This window comes from Microcaecilia unicolor, chromosome 9 (assembly GCF_901765095.1).
Source record: "Microcaecilia unicolor chromosome 9, aMicUni1.1, whole genome shotgun sequence".
Lineage (NCBI taxonomy): Eukaryota > Metazoa > Chordata > Amphibia > Gymnophiona > Siphonopidae > Microcaecilia > Microcaecilia unicolor.
The window spans coordinates 39,280,245-39,303,700 of NC_044039.1; the positions used below are offsets into that span (position 1 = coordinate 39,280,245).

Consider the following 23,456-nt stretch of genomic DNA (forward strand, 5'->3'; position numbering starts at 1 on the left):
TCACAGGTACATGTACAGTGAGGGTCAGATTCAGTAAATGGCACTGAAAAATAGGCTCCAGGAAAAGTGCCTATTATAGAATAATCATAGAGCGGATTCCTGCACCCAACTTTGGGCATGAGGACTTACGTCTGCTGAAACCTGCTGTAAATCCTGGCATGCAATCTCTGAATTCTATAACACTGTGCCTAAATTTTTAGAATGCCCCTGACCCACTCATGCCCCACCCATGGTCACACCTCTTTTGGGTTGCACTCAAGATACTGTGGGCATGCAGCATTACAGAATATGGTATGGGGTAGATACATGCATAAATCCAAATTACTGCCAATGAACTCTAATTGATGCCAATAATTGGTTGTTAGCACCCAATTGACTAATTCGTTTACACACGTCTGGGCTCTGGGCTTAACTTTGGGTCACCTATATAGAATTCAGGGGTTAATGTGCATAGGTGACAGCAAAGTGACTAAGTGCTATTCTGGAAGGGTGTGCATAAGGGGCATGGCATGTAAACACAAGGAGGGGAGTTCACATAGATGGAACATGACATAGTATAAGTTATGAGTGCCTTTGCTGCATTCACATGAGCACAGTTATGCCAGGTCTATGGCTGATGTAACTGGGAGTGTACAAATGTTAGGTACACCAATTCTAGGCTACACTAGTATTCTATAACATAGCCTGGGCCCCCATGTACTGTTATAAAATAGGATCTCAGTTGTGGCATTGGAGCGTTTGAAAGGGGACATCCACTTATAGAACTGCCCCTTTGCAAAGGCCACCCAAGGTAATCTGCTGCCTGAGGCAGAGATGAGATGCCGCCCCTGCCCATGCCCAGTCTAGCATCTCCCCCTTTCCTCCTTGACCCTCTTCCCTGCATTTACCTTATTTTTCTAGTGGCAGCAATTCCCATAGGCTGCCCTGGGCACCTCTTCACTCCCTCTGCCGTGTCCCACTTCTGAGGAAACTGGAAGTTACATCAAGAGGCAGGCTGCAGTAGGGAGAAGATGCCACTGCCAGTGGCAGGGCAGCCTATGGGAATTGCCGCTGCTGCCACTGCCACCTTTTAGAAATGAAAAAAATAAGGTAAGCATGGGGGAGAGGGTTGAGAGGAGGGGAGAGTGCCATCTGAGGCCCCTGCCTCAGTTGGCCTAATGGTAGGGCCGTCACTGCCCCTTTGTGTCCAGTGCTGGATCTAACTCTCTGGCTGTCCTAAGCATTTGGACAGTTAGCTGAGACTTTCTCCCATTTGTTTCTATCACACACACATACCTGAATTATGTCATGAGATTGGCCTCTACTGCCTCTTTTATTCTAAGTGGACCATCAACTTCAATGAAAACATATTTTCTCCCCCTCTGAACGGACACCACCTTGTTGTGGTGGAGAGACTTGTGTGTTTTGATGACTCAAATGGCTATGCTGTAGGGAGACCCATATTAGATAGGCCTCTGAGGAGAAAACAGATGAAGAGTGTCCCACCAGGGCAAGATGGCTGAGCATGCAGTGTGGCAGGAAGCTTCTGGGTGATCTGCTTGGTTAAAGTCTGTGGGAATAAAATGGTGAAATGCAAAGGGAAAATATGCTCCTGTCCACCTGCAGAAGGATTATCTTCAAACTTAGTCCAGTAGATCCTGGAATAACTTTGTCACACTGGTAAGAAGGGAAGGAGGCAGAGGTCTGGAGCTGGCTGAGGAAGGATACTTTCTGGTAGGATTGAAATTATATTTAGTATATACTTAATGTTCCCCCCCATTATTCTCAGCAATGTACAACACTGAGGAAGCCATCTTTCTTTCAGTTCCTGACCATATAACCCAGGTTCTCTTTCACAGCTATGATTTATTCCACAACACAGAGAAAAGCCCCTACCAGCTACAGCTTTAAATATTTTAGATGTTTATGTATGTGCAAACTCTAAATAACACTTTCTTATGCCTATTAAATTACTAATGAAGATGTAATGGCATTTCTTGACATTGACATGAAAAGTTAACCTGCTGTGTCCAAATGTGCCATCAGGTACCGAATTGCTCAGAACCACATCTCCAAATTGTTTTTTGGCGTCCAAAATACTTTTGATGCCAATTTCACATCAACAACTGATACTCCAGTCTACCATGACTACTGAAGACCATAAGAAAAACTATACTGGCAACACCAGGCCAAAAGGCAAGACAGTACTGTTGGCAGTATTTCCCTACTACAAATCTAAGTTACAGCCTAAGCATAGGAAGTATGTATGTGGGTACATGCTTAATTGAGATTCAGAGAACACAGCCAGTCCCCTTCGTTTATGAGGGAAATGATAGTGCCTAGGGAAATCTGTTGTGCATGTTGATTGTAATCTGCCTAGGCTTTAGGCAGACTAGAAATTTTTTAAATAAAGACTCTTAGGTCTGTCAAAATAGCACATGGAAATCTTGTCCATCTTTCCTATGGTGGGACACATTTGACTGCTCTGTAAAGGGGAAGGGAACTCCAGTTCTTGGTGAGAAAAGTAGAGGAGTGTGGTAGCCGTGTTAGTCCACTCTTAAGGTTATCAATAGAAATCAAACAAAATAAAACATGGAAAAGAAAATAAGATGATACCTTTTTTATTGGACATAACTTAATACATTTCTTGATTAGCTTTCGAAGGTTGCCCTTCTTCGTCAGATCGGAAATAAGCAAATGTGCTAGCTGACAGTGTATATAAGTGAAAACATTCAAGCATTACTATGACAGTCTGACGGGGTGGGAGGATGGGGGTGGGTCGGAGGTATGCATGGGGACATCAAAGCATATCATTGATATTCTAACAAGATGGGTGTGGATAGGTGAGGGGTGGGGTGATCAACAGAGACATACAGCTTTATGGTTTATAATGGGCTAGGAACCCCAGATCCTTGTTAAGTCCTTTCTGTTGGGTGTTAAAATATTCAATCATTCTGACTTCAAAGGTCTTACGTTCTTGTATGGTTTTAAAGTTACCTTTCAGTATTCTCACTGTGAAATCACTGGTACAGTGTCCTGGTTCTGTGAAGTGCTGTCCCACCGGGGTGGGGGCCCTACTGGCTGTATTGTTCATGTGATGTCTATGTAAATTGAATCTTGTCTTAAGCATCTGGCCTGTTTCTCCAATATAGCATCCTTCGTTACATTTTTTACACTGAATGATATATACCACATTGGAAGATGAGCAAGTGAAAGATCCCTTTATGTTGAATATCTTTCCTTTGTGGATAACTGTGGGGTCCTGTGAAATATTTTGGCATAGTTTGCAACTGGATAAATTACAGGGACGTGTGCCCTTCTGTTCCTTTTCAGTCTGTGATGGAAGTTTACTTCTGATTAGCTTGTGTTTTAAGTTGGGTGGCTGTCTGAAGGCCAGTACTGGTGGGGATGGGAATATCTCTTTCAGTAATTCATCCTCCTGGAGTATAGGTTGTAGATCTCTTATGATTTTCCTCAGTTTTTCCAGCTCTGGATTGTATGTCACTACAAGGGGGATTCTCTGTGGATTTTTTCTCCTTGTACTGTAGCAGATTCTCCCTGGGTGTTTTGAGGGAGGAGGCAATATTCTTGGAGATTATTTTGGGGTTGTAGCCTTTCTGTTTGAAGGATGCAGTCAGGCTTTTAAGGTGTTTGTCTCTGTCCCTGGGTCAGAGCAGATACGGTGGTATCTTGTGGCTTGGCTGTTAATGATGGATCTTTTTGTATGTGAAGGATGGAAGCTGGAGTTGTGGAGGTAGCTGCATCTGTCTGTGGGTTTCTTGTATATAGATGTTTGTATACAGCCATCACTGATTGAGACCGTGGTGTCCAAAAAATTGACTTTTTCTGGGGAGTAGTCAATTTTGAATCTGATTGTAGGATGGTATGTATTGAAGGCAGAATAAAATTGTTTCAGAGTTTCTTCACCCTCCGTCCAAATCATAAAAATGTCATCGATGTACCGGTAGTATTTTAGAGGTTTGGTCTGGTGTGTATTCAGAAATGTCTCTTCCAGCTCAGCCATAAAAAGGTTGGCATATTGGGGTGCTGTCCTGGTGCCCATCGCAGTGCCCATTATTTGCAGATAGATATCATTGTTAAAGCGGAGTTAAAATGAGTTAAAATGAATTTGATTAATTTTGTAATAGTTTCTGGTGAGTATTGATGGTCCAGTGTGGATTTTTTTAGGAGTCTTCCACATGCAGCTATGCTATCCGCATGTGGAATGTTGCTGTATAGTGATTCTACATCCATCGTGACCAGAAGGGTGTTAGGTGGTAGTTGCTTGATATGTTTCAATTTATTCAGAAAGTCTGTGGTGTCTTGTATGAAGCTGTTAGTTTTGTGTATGAGAGGTTTCAGAATTCCCTCTATGAATCCAGATATTTCTTCCGTGAGTGTGCCAATACCTGATATGATTGGTCTGCCAGGGTTTCCCGGTTTGTGGATCTTGGGTAGCATGTAGAATGTGCCCACAGCAGGCTGGTTTGGTATGAGTTTCTTCAGGTGAGGTTGCGCTTGTGTAGGAAATGTTTTGATAAGGTCTTTCAGCTGTTTTGTGTAATCCTGTGTGGGGTCCTCAGTTAGTTTCCTGTAGTATTTATTGTCTGAGAGCTGTTTGTGCCCTTCTTCAATGCTATATTGGAGAAACAGGCCAGATGCTTAAGACAAGATTCAATTTACATAGACATCACATGAACAATGATTGAATATTTTAACACCCAACAGAAAGGACTTAACAAGGATCTGGGGTTCCTAGCCCATTATAAACAATAAAGCTGTATGTCTCTGTTGATCACCCCACCCCTCACTTATCCACACCAATCCTGTTAGAATATCAATGATATGCTTTGATGTCCCCATGCATACCTCCGACCCACCCCCATCCTCCCACCCTGTCAGACTGTCATAGTGAGAAAAGGAATGAGATATCCTTTTTAGCAAGAAATTTAGCAGTACATAAGTAATGCCACACTGGGAAAAGACCAAGGGTCCATCAAGCCCAGCATCCTGTCCACGACAGCAGCCAATCCAGGCCAAGAGCACCTGGCGAGCTTCCCAAACGTACAAACATTCTATACATGTTATTCCTGGAATTGTGGATTTTTCCCAAGTCCATTCAGTAGTGGTTTACGGACTTGTTCTTCAGGAAACTGTCTAACCCCTTTTTAAACTCTGCTAAGCTAACCGCCTTCACCACGTTCTCCAGCAACGAATTCCAGAGTTTAATTATGCGTTGGGTGAAGAAACATTTTCTCCAATTTGTTTTAAATTTACTACATTGTAGTTTCATCGTGTGCCCCCTAGTCCTAGTATTTTTGGAAAGCGTGAACAGATGCTTTACATCCACCTGTTCCACTCCACTCATTATTTTATATACCTCTATCATGTCTCCCCTCAGCCGTCTCTTCTCCAAGCTGAAAAGCCCTAGCCTCCTTAGTCTTTCTTCATAGGGAAGTCGTCCCATCCCTGCTATCATTTTAGTCGCCCTTCACTGCACCTTTTCCAATTCTACTATATCTTTCTTGAGATGCGGCAACCAGAATTGAACACAGTACTCAAGGTGCGGTCGCACCATGGAGTGATACAACGGCATTATAACATCCTCACATCTGTTTTCCATACCTTTCCTAATAATACCCAACATTCTATTCGCTTTCCTAGCCAAAGCAGCACACTGAGCAGAAGGTTTCAGTGTATTATCGACGACGACACCCAGATCCCTTTCTTGGTCTGTAACTCCTAACGTGGAACCTTGCATGACATAGCTATAATTCGGGTTCTTTTTTCCCCACATGCATCACCTTGCACTTGCTCACATTAAACGTCATCTGCCATTTAGCCGCCCAGTCTCGTAAGGTCCTTCTATAATTTTTCACAATCCTCTCGCGAGTTAACGACTTTGAATAACTTTGTGTCATCAGCAAATTTAATTACCTCGCTAGTTACTCCCATCTCTAAATCATTTATAAATATATTAAAAAGCAGCGGTCCTAGCACAGACCCCTGAGGAACCCCACTAACTACCCTTCTCCATTGTGAATACTGCCCATTTAACCCCACTCTCTGTTTCCTATCCTTCAACCAGTTTTTAATCCACAATAGGACATTTCCTCCTATCCAGTAATCTTCAGAAACAATCTGTAGCCCTTTACTATAATCTGGAGAACCCAACTATCCAGGGTTATAAGAGATAAAGGGTCAAGTAAAACATTAGTAAGCTCCCAAAATGCAGACTGGCTGTGGAAGGTCCTGGAAGGGCGCTTGGTTCCCAACATAATAGCGGAACCAGCCGAGGCTGAAGGAGGGCCTTCCTCCGGAGAGGAAATACTCAAAATGCTCATAGCCTGAACTAACAGGTTAGGCAATTCCTCTGAATGAAAAAGCCGCGCTGCAGAGGGGTCATCTCCCCCATCAGGGCGAGGATCAGCCTCCTCCAAAGAATCCCCAAGGGACCATTGGGAGAACTCAGAAACGCTGCCCTCATCTACAGAGGAGACAGAGTCCCCCAAGACCTGAAGATCCACCCGAGGGCGCTTGATCAGGGAAGCCTCTTCCCCCATATCTGACAGGGGAGCAGGAGCAGCGTTTTGCAGTGAAAGGCCTGATGCAGCAACAAAATAAACTTGGGAGAGAAACCCCCATTTGTGCACCTCTGCAACCTGGGCCACAGCCCTAGAGGAACTCTCAACCTCCACTCCATAGAGCGGGGGAGAGGCGCGCTGCACATCCAAAATGGTGTCCGACGCGTCACTCCGCGAAGGAACCGCGCGGGAAGCATGGCACTTAAACTTCGCCATCTTCTTACCGCCACCCAACTCAAAGGCGGCCATACCAGAGGCCGTCCGAGCTGCATGGGTGGCCAATGTCGGAAGGGCGAACATCGGGGGATGGGCGCCTAAGGCAGGAAAGTCCGCCGACGCCCCAGCGGAGGAAAAACCAGCTAAATCAGCAAAGTCCTGAAAGGGCGCCCAAAAAGGGCTTCTCTGCCTCCGATCTCTGCACCTCCCCGCTAGCCGCGCAATCGCGGTCTGGGGAGCGCTTTTTCGCACCCTTACCATCCGACACCATGATCCACGAGGGGAACGTTCGCGGAACCCCCTGCCCACTAGAAAAGGTAAAATTACCTGCTTCTTGCTCCGAGCTGCAACGAATTGTGTCCCAGTGAGCAGCTGCAAGTAAAATCTTTTCTGCTTCAAGATTGTTATGTATTTTGTTGTTTTTTTTTTTTTTTTAACGGAGCCAGTAGGAGGGGGGAGAAAAGGAGGGACCTGGCACCACCAGGTTTGCACTTGCTCATGAAGAGCCCTCAACCCCAGGTACTCAACAAAGCCTAAGTAAATAGGCGTGGAGACCAAGCCAGAGCTGCTGCGTGTGACCACACACCTGCTAGATAGAGAGAATACTGAGGATTTCCTGGTAGCACATGACCACATATAGAGAGGCAAAAGATTGCTCTCTATCTCCACCTGCTGGTAGATGGACACAACCCACCAGTCTATGGATTGATCTGCTTGATGATATGGAATATGTAATTGTGTGTCTATGTGCTAGTAGTCCTAAACCTATCTACTCCCCTACTTCCTCCCAACCTGACCTGCTCTGCTCCCTTCCTTCCCTCTCCCTGCAGGCTAGACTCATCTCTCCTCAGCAAGTTTAACTCACCTCCATTTGTGATTCTCCTTTCAGCATAGGCATACATCTCCCTCCCTACTCTACCTTCCCATCTCTGTTCCCTAGGACCATTTACGCTTTCTCATTTCTCCCAGAGTGGCAGCAACATCATGGCCACAGAATCCATGACAGCCACTTCAGTGAATATAAGCCCACATCTTCATTCTGCATCTTCACAGCTCCACAGCCACAACTGCACACTGTACTTCCTGCTCTCAGCCAGGAAACCCCAGAAATCATAAGCCAAGTGGGAGATCTGGTCATGATCAACAACCCTGGACAAGAATAGTATATATTCCTGTTGAGCCACTAGGTGTCAACCCACCTAATATAGTGCTAATTATTACATAACTAGTAAAACATGCCTGTTTCTCACACAAATGAATCGGGCGCTAGCAAGGTTATCTTCCGAGTTCCAGCTTGGCCCCCTCCCTTCCCCCCTCTCATTCGAGTTCCAGGCCTCCTCTCCCTCTCCTCTGTTCCAGGCCCCCCTCTGTCTCCTCCGAGTTCCAAGCCTCCCTCCCTCTCTCTCGTCCGTGTTCCAGGCCCCCCTCTGTCTCCTCCGAGTTCCAGGCCCAGCCCTCCCTCCTTCCCTGTCCTCCAAGTTCCAGGCCTCCTCTCCTCCTCCGAGTTCCATGCCCCCCTTTCATCCGAGTTCCAGGCCCCCCTCCCCCTCCCTCCTAGTTCCTGGCCCCCCTCTTCTCCCTCTCATCAGAGTTCCATGCCCCCTCCCTCTCCTCCGAGTTCCAGGCCCCCTCCCTCCTAGTTCCTGGCCCCCCTCTTCTCCCTTTCATCCGAGTTCCATGCCCCCCTCCCTCTCCTCCACGTTCCAGGTCCCCCTCTCTCTCTTCTCCACGTTCCAGGCCCCCCTCTCCTCCAAGTTCGATGCCCCCACCCTCCCTCCCTCTCCTCCGAGTTCCATGCCCCCTCCCTCCAAGTTCCAGGCCCCCCTCCGTCCCTCTCCTCCCCTCAGAGTTCCAGACCCCTGCGCCTCCCTCCCTCCCTCTCTCTCCCCTCTGAGTGGCAGCCCGACCTGCATTGCCCGCCCTCTTCTCCCAGTCCTCTGCCTGCCCCTCGCCTTCCTGCGTGCCAGCCTGAATTTAAAAGTTCTTACCTCGGGGTCCGACAGCAGCAGTGAAAGTTGAGCAGGCACGGCGCTTCAGCCTGCCTTCCCTTCTCTCTCAGCTCTGCCTCTGGTCCCGCCCTTCTGGAAACAGGAAACGAGGGCGGGACCAGAGGCAGAGCTGAGAGAGAAGGGAAGGCAGGCTGACGCACCGTGCCTGCTCAACTTTCACTGCTGCTGCCGGACCCCGAGGTAAGAACTTTTAAATTCAGGCTGGCACGCAGGAAGGCGAGGGGCAGGTGGAGGACTGAGAGAAGAGGGCGGGCAACGCAGGATGGGCTGCCACTCAGAGGGGAGAGAGAGAGCAAGAGGGGGAGGGAGGCATGGAACTCGGAGGGGAGGGGGAGGCAGGGAGGGAGGGGGCGGGCCTGGAACTCGGAGAGGGGGGTCGATTCTCCCACAATTGTATCCTCACCTCCAACGTTCTGTGGCTGGCTGGCTGGTACTGGTTTCCCTTCCCTCTCATTGATCCACCCTCTGACGTCATCACGTTCAGACGTGAGGGTAAACCAATGGGAATTGTGTTACGAACCCAGGCATCCAGACATAGAATGTTGGAGGTGGAAATTATTAAATAGGATAGGGTGAGGTGCCATTTCCATTCTGGACTGCTGAGCATGGGGACAGTTTTGTCCTTTCCTAAGGCAGAGAACGGCGATTGATGTGATAGCCCACTTAGCTATAAGGAAATCTCTCTGTTCCTCTGCTCCCTTTCATTCAGCTGTCCTCACACATCCAAACAGCCTAAAACCTAGATTAAATACTACTGTATTTAAACCCAGTGTAATTGCTTGCTTCTCCACTGACCTGATGGAGAGGATAACTCTGGAAAATTTGTGAAAGATACATTAAGTTAGTTCAATAAAAAAAGAGTTATCACCTACAACTTGGTTGTTAACCTTTGTTTCCACATGTCCTTTGCTAAGGAAAATCAATGAATTTCAAAAGCCAATCATAAAAACCATTTTAAAACTGCCCCTACTCGGCCACTGAACTAGTCTGTGATCGAGACCTCTCGATACAGTTTACATAGGATACAATCACTTCACAGAAGAATCCTACTGCACTACTTTGCAGCATAATTCTTGCTGATAAATTATGTAGTGGATTTGTACTGGTCATGCAAGTCCATATACATCCATTTCCTTAACTGGATGTCCAATAAGTCCTTTCCTTTTACCCACATAAGCTCAGAGCATCACAAGTTGTCACACTTAACTCTGCACAGTCTAATTTCAACAGATTGTTTCACAAAGTTGCATAAAAATAGCTTTGCCTGTTGTCATGCCCTTGATACTTTGAAGATCCACAAGACTGAAATTTGAGTCAAACTCCACAAATAAAAATTAGAAGCTGTGTTGCATCATCTACGTCATGGGTAAGCAAATAGAAAATTTTTTACCCAATTGCTAAATATCAAGTTACTCCTCATTTCTTCAAATTCTTCATGTAATTGTTTTTGCAGAACAAAGGATATTTTACTTCTTTAGGTACATTTTTTCAGAAATTGCAGCCATGCATTGTTAAAGCGAATGCTACATACCTGTAGAAGGTATTCTCCGAGGACAGCAGGCTGATTGTTCTCACTGATGGGTGACGTCCTCGGCAGCCCCTCCAATCGGAATCTTCCTAGCAAAGTCCTTTGCTAGCTCTCGCGTGCCCGCGCGCACCGCGCATGCGCGGCCGTCTTCCCGCCCGAAACCGGCTCGAGCCGGCCAGTCCAGTATGTGGCAAGACAATATACTTCAAGGGAAGACACAACTCCAAAGGGGAGGCGGGCGGGTTTGTGAGAACAATCAGCCTGCTGTCCTTGGAGAATACCTTCTACAGGTATGTAGCATTCGCTTTCTCCGAGGACAAGCAGGCTGCTTGTTCTCACTGATGGGGTATCCCTAGCCCCCAGGCTCACTCAAAACAACAACCATGGTCAATTGGACCTCGCAACGGCGAGGATATAACTGAGATTGACCTAAAAAATTTACCAACTAACTGAGAGTGCAGCCTGGAACAGAACAAACAGGGCCCTCGAGGGGTGGAGTTGGATCCTAAAGCCCAAACAGGTTCTGAAGAACTGACTGCCCGAACCGACTGTCGCGTCGGGTATCCTGCTGCAGGCAGTAATGAGATGTGAATGTGTGGACAGATGACCACGTCGCAGCTTTGCAAATTTCTTCAATGGAGGCTGACTTCAAGTGGGCTACCGACGCAGCCATGGCTCTAACATTATGAGCCGTGACATGACCATCAAGAGCCAGCCCCGCCTGGGCGTAAGTGAAGGAAATGCAATCTGCTAGCCAGTTGGATATGGTGCGTTTCCCTACAGCCACTCCCCTCCTATTGGGATCAAAAGAAACAAACAATTGGGCGGACTGTCTGTGGGGCTGTGTCCGCTCCAGGTAGAAGGCCAATGCTCTCTTGCAGTCCAATGTGTGCAGCTGACGTTCAGCAGGGCAGGAATGAGGACAGGGAAAGAATGTTGGCAAGACAATTGACTGGTTCAGATGGAACTCCGACACGACCTTTGGCAAGAACTTAGGGTGAGTGCGGAGGACTACTCTGTTATGATGAAATTTGGTGTAAGGAGCCTTGGCTACCAGGGCCTGAAGCTCACTGACTCTACGAGCTGAAGTAACTGCCACCAAGAAAATGACCTTCCAGGTCAAGTACTTCAGATGGCAGGAGTTCAGTGGCTCAAAAGGAGGTTTCATCAGCTGGGTGAGAACGACATTGAGATCCCATGACACTGTAGGAGGCTTGACAGGGGGCTTTGACAAAAGCAAACCTCTCATGAAGCGAACAACTAAAGGCTGTCCTGAGATCGGCTTACCTTCCACACGGTAATGGTATGCACTGATTGCACTAAGGTGAACTCTTACAGAGTTGGTCTTGAGACCAGACTCAGACAAGTGCAGAAGGTATTCAAGCAGGGTCTGTGTAGGACAAGAGCGAGGATCTAGGGCCTTGCTGTCACACCAGACGGCAAACCTCCTCCAATGGAAGAAGTAACTTCTCTTAGTGGAGTCTTTCCTGGAAGCAAGCAAGATGCGGGAGACACCCTCTGACAGACCCAAAGAGGCAAAGTCTACGCTCTCAACATCCAGGCCGTGAGAGCCAGGGACCGGAGGCTGGGATGCAGAAGAGCCCCTTCGTTCTGCGTGATGAGGGTCGGAAAACACTCCAATCTCCACGGTTCTTCGGAGGATAACTCCAGAAGAAGAGGGAACCAGATCTGACGCGGCCAAAAAGGAGCAATCAGAATCATGGTGCCTCGGTCTTGTTTGAGTTTCAACAAAGTCTTCCCCACCAGAGGAATGGGAGGATAAGCATACAGCAGGCCTTCCCCCCAGTCCAGGAGGAAGGCATCCGATGCCAGTCTGCCGTTGGCCTGAAGCCTGGAACAGAACTGAGGGACTTTGTGGTTCACTCGAGATGCGAAGAGATCCACCAAGGGGGTGCCCCACGCTTGGAAGATCTGGCGCACCACTCGGGAGTTGAGCGACCACTCGTGAGGTTGCATAATCCTGCTCAACCTGTCGGCCAGACTGTTGTTTACGCCTGCCAGATATGTGGCTTGGAGCACCATGCCTCGACGGCGAGCCCAGAGCCACATGCTGACGGCTTCCTGACACAGGGGGCGAGATCCAGTGCCCCCCTGCTTGTTGACATAGTACATGGCAACCTGGTTGTCTGTCTGAATTTGGATAATTTGGTGGGACAGCCGATCTCTGAAAGCCTTCAGAGCGTTCCAGATCGCTCGCAACTCCAGGAGATTGATCTGTAGACCGCGTTCCTGGAGGGACCAGCTTCCTTGGGTGTGAAGCCCATCGACATGAGCTCCCCACCCCAGGAGAGACGCATCCGTTGTCAGCACTTTTTGTGGCTGAGGAATTTGGAAAGGACGTCCCTGAGTCAAATTGGACCAGATTGTCCACCAATACAGGGATTCGAGAAAACTCGTGGACAGGTGGATCACGTCTTCTAGACCCCCAGCAGCCTGAAACCACTGGGAGGCTAGGGTCCATTGAGCAGATCTCATGTGAAGACGGGCCATGGGAGTCACATGGACTGTGGAGGCCATGTGGCCCAGCAATCTCAACATCTGCCGAGCTGTGATCTGCTGGGACGTTCGCACCCGCGAGACGAGGGACAACAAGTTGTTGGCCCTCGCCTCTGGGAGATAGGCGCGAGCCGTCCGAGAATCCAGCAGAGCTCCTATGAATTCGAGCTTCTGCACTGGGAGAAGATGGGACTGGATAATTTAACACAAACCCCAGTAGCTCCAGGAGGCGAATAGTCATCTGCATGGACTGCAGGGCTCCTGCCTCGGATGTGTTCTTCACCAGCCAATCGTTGAGATATGGGAACACATGCACCCCAGCCTGCGAAGTGCCGCTGCTACCACAGCTAGGCACTTTGTGAACACCCTGGGCGCAGAGGCGAGCCCAAAGGGTAGCACACAGTACTGGAAGTGGCGTGTGCCCAACTGAAATCGCAGATACTGCCTGTGAGCTGGCAGTATCGGGATGTGAGTGTAGGCATCCTTCAAGTCCAGAGAGCATAGCCAATCGTTTTGCTGAATCATGGGGAGAAGGGTGCCCAGGGAAAGCATCCTGAACTTTTCTTTTACGAGATATTTGTTCAGGGCCCTTAGGTCTAGGATGGGACGCATCCCCCGTTTTCTTTTCCACAAGGAAGTACCTGGAATAGAATCCCAGCCCTTCTTGCCCGGATGGCACGGGCTCGACCGCATTGGCGCTGAGAAGGGCGGAGAGTTCCTCTGCAAGTACCTGCTTGTGCTGGAAGCTGTAAGACTGAGCTCCCGGTGGACAATTTGGAGGTTTGGAAGCCAAATTGAGGGTGTATCCTTGCCGGACTATTTGCAGAACCCACTGATCGGAGGTTATGAGAGGCCACCTTTGGTGAAAAGCTTTCAACCTCCCTCCGACTGGCAGGTCGCCCGACACTGACACTTGGATGTCGGCTATGCTCTGCTGGAGCCAGTCAAAAGCTCGCCCCTTGCTTTTGCTGGGGAGCCGCAGGGCCTTGCTGAGGCGCACGCTGCTGACGAGAGCGAGCGCGCTGGGGCTTAGCCTGGGCCGCAGGCTGTCGGGAAGGAGGATTGTACCTACGCTTACCAGAAGTATAGGGAACAGTCTTCCTTCCCCCGAAAAATCGTCTACCTGTAGAGGTAGAAGCTGAAGGCTGCCGGCGGGAGAACTTGTCGAATGCGGTGTCCCGCTGGTGGAGAGACTCTACCACCTGCTCGACTTTTTCTCCAAAAATGTTGTCCGCACGGCAAGGCGAGTCCGCAATCCGCTGCTGGATTCTATTCTCCAGGTCGGCGGCACGCAGCCATGAGAGCCTGCGCATCACCACACCTTGAGCAGCGGCCCTGGACGCAACATCAAAAGTGTCATAAACTCCTCTGGCCAGGAATTTTCTGCACGCCTTCAGCTGCCTGACCACCTCCTGAAAAGGCTTGGCTTGCTCAGGGGGAAGAGCATCAACCAAGCCCGCCAACTGTCGCACATTATTCCGCATGTGTATGCTCGTGTAGAGCTGGTAAGACTGAATTTTGGCCACGAGCATAGAGGAATGGTAGGCCTTCCTCCCAAAGGAGTCTAAGGTTCTAGAGTCTTTGCCCGGGGGCGCCGAAGCATGCTCCCTAGAACTCTTAGCCTTCTTTAGGGCCAGATCCACAACTCCAGAGTCGTGAGGCAACTGAGTGCGCATCAGCTCTGGGTCCCCATGGATCCGGTACTGGGACTCGATCTTCTTGGGGATGTGGGGATTAGTTAAAGGCTTGGTCCAGTTCGCCAGCAATGTCTTTTTGAGGACATGGTGCAGGGGAACAGTGGACGCTTCCTTAGGTGGAGAAGGATAGTCCAGGAGCTCAAACATTTCAGCCCTGGGCTCGTCCTCCACAACCACCGGGAAGGGGATGGCCGTAGACATCTCCCGGACAAAGGAAGCAAAAGACAGACTCTCGGGAGGAGAAAGCTGTCTTTCAGGAGAGGGAGTGGGATCAGAAGGTAGACCCTCAGACTCCTCGTCAGAGAAATATCTGGGGTCTTCTTCTTCCTCCCACGAGGCCTCACCCTCGGTGTCAGACACAAGTTCACGGACCTGCGTCTGCAACCGTGCCCGGCTCGACTCCGTGGAGCCACGTCCACGATGGGGGCGTCGAGAGGTAGACTCCCTCGCCTGCATCGGCGAAGCTCCCTCCGCCGACGTAGTCGGGGAGCCCTCCTGGGAGGTGGCCGCAGTCGGCACCGCACGCGGTACCGACGTCGGGTACCTCACCCCGGGCGATGGGCCAGCCAGCGCCACGCTCGACGGTACCGGGGGCGCAAGCACCGCCGGTACCGGAGGGGTAGGGCGCAACAGCTCTCCCAGAATCTCTGGGAGAACGGCCCGGAGGCTCTCGTTCAGAGCGGCTGCAGAGAAAGGCATGGAGGTCGATGCAGGCGTCGACGTCAGAACCTGTTCCGGGCGTGGAGGCTGTTCCGGGCTGTCCAGAGTGGAGCGCATCGACACCTCCTGAACAGAGGGTGAGCGGTCCTCTCGGTGCCGATGCCTGCTGGGTGCCGACTCCCTCGGCGACCCAGAGCTCTCGGTGCCGACGCGGGGAGGGGACCGGTGTCGATGCTTCTTCGACTTCTTCCGAAGCATGTCACCGGAGCTCCCCGGCACCGACGAGGAGGACGTAGAATCCAGCCGTCGCTTCCTCGGGGCCGAGGCCGAAGGAGGTCGGTCTCGAGGGGGCTGTACCGCAGGAGCCCTCAGGGTAGGAGGAGACCCACCCGAGGGCTCACCGCCACCAGCAGGGGAATGGACAGCCCTCACCTGCACTCCACACGATGCACCACCGTCCGACGACATCAGGAGACGAGGTCCCGGTACCACCGACGTCGATGCAGCTATCCGATGTCTCGGCGCCGATGCCTCAATGCACTCGATGCACTGGCAGCCAAGGAAGAAGGTCTGGACGCTGATGACGTCGATGCACACGATGACCCCAGTGCCGATGCCGACGAAGAGCCCGAGAACAAAACGTTCCACTGGGCCAATCTCGCTACTTGAGTCCGCCTTTGTAAGAGGGAACACAGACTACAGTTCTGGGGACGGTGCTCGGCCCCCAGACACTGAAGACACGAAGAGTGCCTATCAGTGAGCGAGATTACCCGGGCGCACTGGGTGCACTTCTTGAAACCGCTGGAAGGCTTCGATGTCATGGGCGGAAAAATCACGCCGGCGAAGTCAAAATCCGAAATGACGAATTTGGAGCACCAAAACTTTAAGGGAGAAAAATCTCGACCGAGGCCGAAAAGAGGCCTACCCCGACAACGAAAGAAAACTTACCGGGGCAAAAACTGGAAATACGGGAAGGGGCAAACGAAACCCAAGAGGGTTTCCGGAGCACTTTCTGAACGAAAAGAAACTTTTCCGAAGAAAAAACACGTCGATTAAATAACGGACGCGCGAGGTCGACTCTCCGGGGCTCACCACGGCAAAAAACACAGCCGTACCGAGTGCGGACGAAAGAAGACTGGCCGGCTCGAGCCGGTTTCGGGCGGGAAGACGGCCGCGTATGCGCGGTGCGCGCGGGCGCGCGAGAGCTAGCAAAGGACTTTGCTAGGAAGATTCCGATTGGAGGGGCTGCCGAGGACGTCACCCATCAGTGAGAACAAGCAGCCTGCTTGTCCTCGGAGAAAGTCTTAATCTGTAAAGGGTCACACTGTCTAGGATCAATTTAGCAACATAAAAATAGGCACAAAAGAAATGACACATACTCCTCGAATTTCCATTTAAAGCGTCCGTAGTGTTGCTGTACTGATAGTCCATTTTTAAGTCTTACGGTTTTCACTTTCCTTGTTCTAGTTCAATTCTAGTGATCATAACACAGTGAACATGAGAACCACACATTATACACAGGGCTCATATTTTGTTTTCTTATAAATTGTACAGTTAAGTGTTTTGCCACTAATTTAAGGTTATTTGTGGGTGATGTTTACTGGTATTTTTGTAGCATATGTACTATTGCCCAGCACCTATTCCAGTTGCATTTCTTTATAAACAAATTTTTTTTTTAAACAGATACTACACTTGATCTTAGCCAAAAGACCGAGAAGCAATCCTATTCTGGTTGAATTAAATATGTACATTTGCATGGCTGAGGAATCATAGTGTCAACACGGAAAAACAGAGTGAAGGATCCAAAGCAGAAAAGGAGAACAGTGACAGTATGAGGGACAGTAGCATTTTCCAGTGTAAATCCAATTAAAGCTTTTTTAAAGGTTTTTTTTTTCTTTTTACATTGGGTGTGTTTTATTGGCGTTTATAAGTTAAACCCTAAAACTGATGCCATAATTATTGCACGATAGCTAGTCTGAATAAAACATGTGCCCACTGTGTTCCACCCTCTTCAGACTGCTTTATGCAGTGAATCTAAATTTACCAGTAAACACTTGGTAAAAAAAAAAAAAAACAGAAAGCGATCATATTTTATGCTCTGTATCACCACTATTTGTCCTCCACAAAGCTTAGCTATTTGTTCAATGCTATACTTTTATGTTTCAACGTTTTTATTGATGATTCCACATAAGAAACAATCAAGATTCCATTTACATGAAATTGAGAACAAAACCAAAACATCTGAATCTGAACAAAATAATACTCTCATCATCAAAGTTTGAACCTTTTCTCTCTCCCCAACCCCATCCCATACCTCCTCCTCCCCCTCCTGCTCAAGGTTACAGACACTCCTAAGGGCTAATTCTCCAGTAGATTCCCCTATTCACAAAACATTGAGAACAAGACTTCTACTCCTTTGAGTCAAGATATCCAGAAAACAACCCCAAGTTTTAAGAAAATTTGCTTTACGACGACCTGAATCTCTTTCAATGCTATACTTTTAATCTTTGCAAGTGTTTTTTGCATTGGGGGGTTATTTGTTTCTGATATTGTTTGAAGGCCATTTTTTATTTTATGGTTTCACATTTGTAATTAAAAGTATTTTACAGTATATAGTTAACTACCCAATGTTTTGTGAGGGGAGGTATATCAAATCAATAAACCACATCTGAAGCAATTTACTTAACCAAGAAAGATAAATCCTGCTCTCTTTTTTCTGTTAATCCCTAAATAGTGCAGTCTAGACTTACCCTGAGCTGCTGGAGGATGCACTTCTTCAGCCTTCTTCTCCGAAATGAGTGCCAGATAACTGAGAATAACATATTTTGTTTCGTAGTGAAATCCTTCCGGCACTGCAGCAGAGGTTGCCATTGTTAATTTGAAGTGCTCCACGGGAATATGGTGCAGCCAAAATCAAAGACTGAAAAATAAGAAACTTATTTTACTGACCAACAATGTCAAGATCTTTCATAATGAAATGCAACACACACAGATGAATTGATCCAAGTACTCGACGACAAAGCTGAGTACTTTTCTATACAGCACCTTAATTTTGTGCTAGCCAACTGTACATAAAAACAACACTATACATATTGAGAAAAGGAAAGAAAATGAACCGTTGACCATAATCCTGCAGTAGTCCAAAGAGTGGCTTCTTCTCCTTTAGCTGCATCATCCATGCTCTCACAGAAAACTACAGCATATCTAAAAATACCGGGAGAGCTAAAAACTGTGACCTTCCTGGAACTACAGCAGCGTTCTTTATTATAATGCCTAGGAGTCAGTAGCAGCTACCATCAACCCCAAATACTCCTTAACTCTCTTCCACAAATACACAAGCTCCCTCCACATTCTCTGGACACTTGCTGCCGACACTGCCTCCAGAACTGTTATTTTTCTTGCAGCACCTCGTGGCTATCAGTTAGCATGATTTGCAAAGTCCCTAACACCAGTGTAGAAGTTCAGGCACTATGCAGCTCAAACTAAGGGCCGTGTGATACTGCTAGAAAACATCAGAGTAGTTAAGTGGAAGGGAAAAGGAAGAAGAGAGCTAGCAACCAGAGGATCAGGGTGGAGATAAGCTGACAGCTAGGCCAGAAGGTTAAGGCTAGCTAAGATGGGCAGGGGGAGATAAACTAGCGAGAGTGTTGGGGATGGGATGGATAAAGAGGAGCTGGGGGTGCAATCCATTTTATTTAAAGTTGCTCCAAATGTACCTGAACAGCTAAAACATGGATGCATCGTTAGAGAATACCCTCATCCCAGGGTTGACCACATCACTGGACTAGGATTCCCTCTTGCCCAGGGAATCAGACACTCTCTAGTGATGGTCCCAACTCTCATGCTGAAACTCTTTTGACAAAGTGGTCCTCACTGACAAAATAATGAAAATCAGTGGGCAAGAGTAAAGTTGTTGAAGTATGCCACTTTAATTTTTTACATTTTCTGGCATCAATGTTAATTCATCAGCTTACTGTACCTCAAAAAAAAGTGGCTAACACACACAAGGAAGGAGACAAAGAGGAATTGATTTTGTCCATGTCAAATTCATTTCTGTGCATTTCTACCCTGGGGGGGAGGGAATAGAAAAAAATGGACTCCTGACACTAAATCAAAAGAACAAGCAAACAATTTAAACCTCTCACCACTGAGCTTTTGTTAAAGCAGCAATGCGAATTAACTGTTCAAAATAATGCATGTTTCCTAGCACTAATGCTTCCTCTTTAGGTTTGATTACTAGGTCTCAATTCTTCTTTTGTCCTAATTTTATTTCATATTATATTACCACATCCCCTGATCACTAGAGCAGGTTCCTGGTTTATTTAGATTCACAATGGGAAGGGAGGGGGAGCACGTGGATCAAAGGCACTAACAGAATCTTTAGCCACAATAGTGCCTCAATATTTACATAAAAATAAGAAAGAAAAAGGCTGATTGTACCAATTTTCCTTGTTGTAATATCTAGTCAGCCAGAGAAATCACCGATTTCAACTGCTTTAATGCCATGCACCACTAACTCCTCACACACTACAATCAATTACCCCTCTCATCATCTTTACCCCTCCATTTCCTGCCTCTCAAAATATACTTATCTATGTATCCAAAACTACATTCTGAATCATTCTGCAGCTCCAAACACAAACATATTTTAGATATTAAAGAACCCTACACAATACATATATACATACATTCCTGACAAAAAAAATCACTGCAGCTGTCTGGGCTGTGCCACATCCAAGTAAGTGAAACAGACGATGGTTGAAATGTTGGTTTCATTTACCTGGACACAGCACAACCTAGACAGCTGCAGAAGCCTACGAGAATATTTCTGAAAATACTAGAAAGACACACAAGCTACCATTCAAACAAAAAGATACTCAACCTGTAGTCTAGAGGCCACAGTCTTTATAGCCCTTTATATGGGAAATATGTACAATTATTCCTGAACTTTCATAATACATAACCTTCAAATAACTCCATTTGGTTAACAAAAAAAAAAAAAAAACCACACCAAATATTGATCCTTGAGTCTGGTTTGGTTGCTTCTACTGACTTACTGAATGGTATTTGGGTTGCACCTGGGCATCAAGATGTGTACTTTCTCATGACTTGTGTGTTGAAGTGTTATGGGTGGGGCAGAGGCAGAGTTGTGATTTATATACAGGAGTTTATAGAATACTAGTAAAACAGGCCCATTTCTGACACAAATGAAACGGGCGCTAGCAAGGTTTTCCTCAGAGTGTGTATGTTTGAGAGAGTGTGTGTGTGTGTGTGAGAGAGAAAGTGTGTGTGAGAGACGGAGTGTGTGTGTGTTTGTGTCAGAGAGAGAGAGAGTGTGTGAGAGACAGAGTGTATGTGTGTGTGAGTGTGTGACAGAGAGATAGAGTGTGTGTGAGTGTGCGTGAGTGTATGTGAGAGACAGTGAGTGTGAGTGTGGGGGGGGGGCTCCGAGTTCCATGACCCCCTCCTTCCTTCCCTCCCTCTCCTCCGAGTTCCAGGCCCCCCTTCCGTCCGAGGTGCAGGCCCCCCTTCTGTCCGAGGTGCAGGCCCCTCCCTCTCTCTCCTCCCCTCCGAGTTCTTGGCCCCCCTTCCTCTCCTCCCCAGCGTGTTCCATGCCCCCCTTTCCTCGGAGTGTGTATGTTTGAGAGAGAGTGTGTGGGTGAGAGATGGAGTGTGTATGTGACAGAGAATGAGTGAGAGAGAGACAGAGAGTGTGTGTGTGACAGAGAATGAGTGAGAGAGAGACAGAGAGTGTGTGTGTTTGTGTCAGAGAGAAAGAGAGAGAGTGTGTGAGAGACAGTGTGTGTGTGTGTGTGTGTGTGTGTGTGAGTCCATGTGTGAGAGAGAGTGTGAGAGTGTATGTGAGAGACAGAGAGTGAGTATGTGTGTGAGAAAAGTGAAGCCTTCAAGCCTTGAAGCATTCGTGCACTCTGTAAGGCTCCATCTCCTCAACTGACGACACGTAGTTCCGGAACGTTGCAGGAATGCTTTAAGGCTTCACTTTCTTGGCTTCAGAGCTTTGGAGGTGCGTTTTATTATATAGGATGTGCATACTTTTATGCCCTAATGCAGTGGTTCCCAAACCTGGTCCTGAAGGAACCCCAGCCTGTCAGGTTTTCAGGATATCCACAATGAATAATCATCAGAGAAATTTGCATGCACTGCCTCAACTGCACGCAAACCTCTCATGAATATTTGTTACATTTGTACCCCACATTTCCCCACCTATTTGCAGGCTCAATGTGGCTTACATAGTACCGTAGAGGCGTTTGCCAATTCGGTTGATAACAAATACAAGGTTATATTGTGGTCAAATGAGGTAGGTGTGAATTAGCGTTGAAGGGAATGAAGATGGTAAATGGTCCAGTACGATCATTGGTTGCGCTGTGCTGCTGGGTGTGGGGATTTACATTGGATCGGTGGGATAGGACTTTTTGAAGATTCACTGTGGATATCCTGAAAACTTGACTGGCTAGGGGGCCTACTGGACCAGGTTTGGGAACCATTGCCCTAATGTTTACGGCTGTTTCTGAGGCGTACACGTCTGACATCTAGCCACAAATTCTGGTTTGCCCTAAGGTACCTACCTACCTTTATAAAATAAGCAACTAAGCGGACCCTGCAAATAGATGAAGGAATATATGATCGCAGCAGTAAAGACACCAAGAGATCTACAAGTCATGGAAGCATTACGGACAGCAGTTAAGAGGTGCACTGAAATGGCAACATATTGTGTTAGGAACAATGGCAGCAGAAAGAAAGGAGAACGATGAGTATGGTTCACCAAAGAACAGTATTCTGCAAATACATGGGCAAAGAGAGAACATGCAAGTTTTAGCCTGTGTCTTAGCTAATTAGACACTATTCAGAGTTTGAGAGTCTGCCCCATAACTGCCCTCCCTACCTTCCTTAGTTAATCTAGTAATTTTGCTTTACATTAAAATAAAAAGGTAAGAAAAACATTGTCTTAGGCACAAACTTTCAACATATAAGGGGTGATGAACCAACAGCAAACAAGAAGGACCTAAGTGACTGTGGAATGAACTTGTTACGATTTATTTAGGACATAATATTCAAGATATTGGCACAATTAAAATTGAACAGGGTTATGGGAGCTGATGGACTACACCACAAATATCCCAGGATCTCACAGATGTCCAACTGTACCCACCCCAGGATTGTCTGTCTTACCACTTGGGACCAGGAGATTCCAAAAGAGCAGATGCTGCATCATTCCACAAGAGTACAAACAAGGAGGAAGTGGAAAACTACAGACCTATGAGTTATGCAATAGCAGCACTACTGAAGGACATAATAGTTTAATCCTTTGCCGTGGGTAGGTCATAAAAGGCAATATGGCTTCACAATAGGAAAATCTTGCCAAGAAAACTTGATTTTCTCTGATAACTTGGCCATAGTATATGACGGACAATGCAGGTCATACATCTTTTACATAAATAAAAATCTCCTTCTTTCTCCATCTCTCTCTCGCCTTCTGCCTCTCCTGCCAACATAACAGCAAAAATAAGTAGGGTAGACAAAAAGACCTTCACAACAAAATCAGAATCTTGTACCAATTAATCGGGATTCCAAGGAATGGTCAAATCCAAGGAGATGTTTATTGCAAAAGCACCAAATACACTTGACACAGAAACATTTTATTCGCTTCCCATGATTTACCACTTGAATCTCAGCTTTAGTATACAAGTGTTGGATTACTAGCTTAAATTTTAACATCACTACTTCAGTGTAATATTGCTTCAGTCGATTTTTTACCAACACATTGGACAGATGTCTCAACTCAAGGCAGGTGGCTATTCCGCTGAAAGACGGCTCTGTGTCGGATCTGCTGAAGCATGTATTTGGTGGCAAAAAAATCATTGCCAAACAAAAGAAAGATGGAATGCCAAATTTTTCCTTCCTGTTGCAAGCAAGTGGGATGAATCAACTCAGCTGAACAAGAATGCCAGCCCATATGATGCTGGATGCTAGAAAAAGTGCCTTGTGTTGATGTGCATCAAGCAAGCTGTTTGATAATGCTGGTTACAGAAGGGTCTCACTCTTAAAACAAAAGACATCTTATGCGACATACTCTAAATGACACCTAAATTGTCTTACCTGCTTCTTGATATCAGAATAAATGTTCAACAATGCTATTCAGTGTATGCCACAGTGCTAATCAGTATTGGTCCATTGCTTTGTTGTCACAGCTTTTTCCCCAATTACAAGGTACATTTGTTACTTTAGAGATGCACAGAACAAGAAC

General features: G+C 47.3%; 1 protein-coding gene and 1 pseudogene across 6 annotated transcripts in view; both read right to left on the minus strand.

The window, feature by feature from the left end:
* The window catches only part of BCL2L13 (BCL2 like 13), a 104,375-nt gene that overhangs the window by 64,886 nt on the left and 16,033 nt on the right, over positions 1 to 23,456 (minus strand). For 4 of the 6 annotated variants that reach the window (XM_030215110.1, XM_030215114.1, XM_030215112.1 and 1 more), the window contains exon 2: positions 17,941 to 18,110. In XM_030215110.1, coding sequence (XP_030070970.1) covers positions 17,941 to 18,061 — 121 coding nt within the window. In that variant the 5' untranslated portion in view covers positions 18,062 to 18,110. Of the gene's footprint in view, positions 1 to 17,940; positions 18,111 to 18,306; positions 18,334 to 23,456 lie in introns of those variants that run through there. The other 2 variants (XM_030215115.1, XM_030215113.1) reach the window with 2 other exon arrangements.
* On the minus strand, positions 16,837 to 16,912 carry LOC115478261 (annotated as a pseudogene).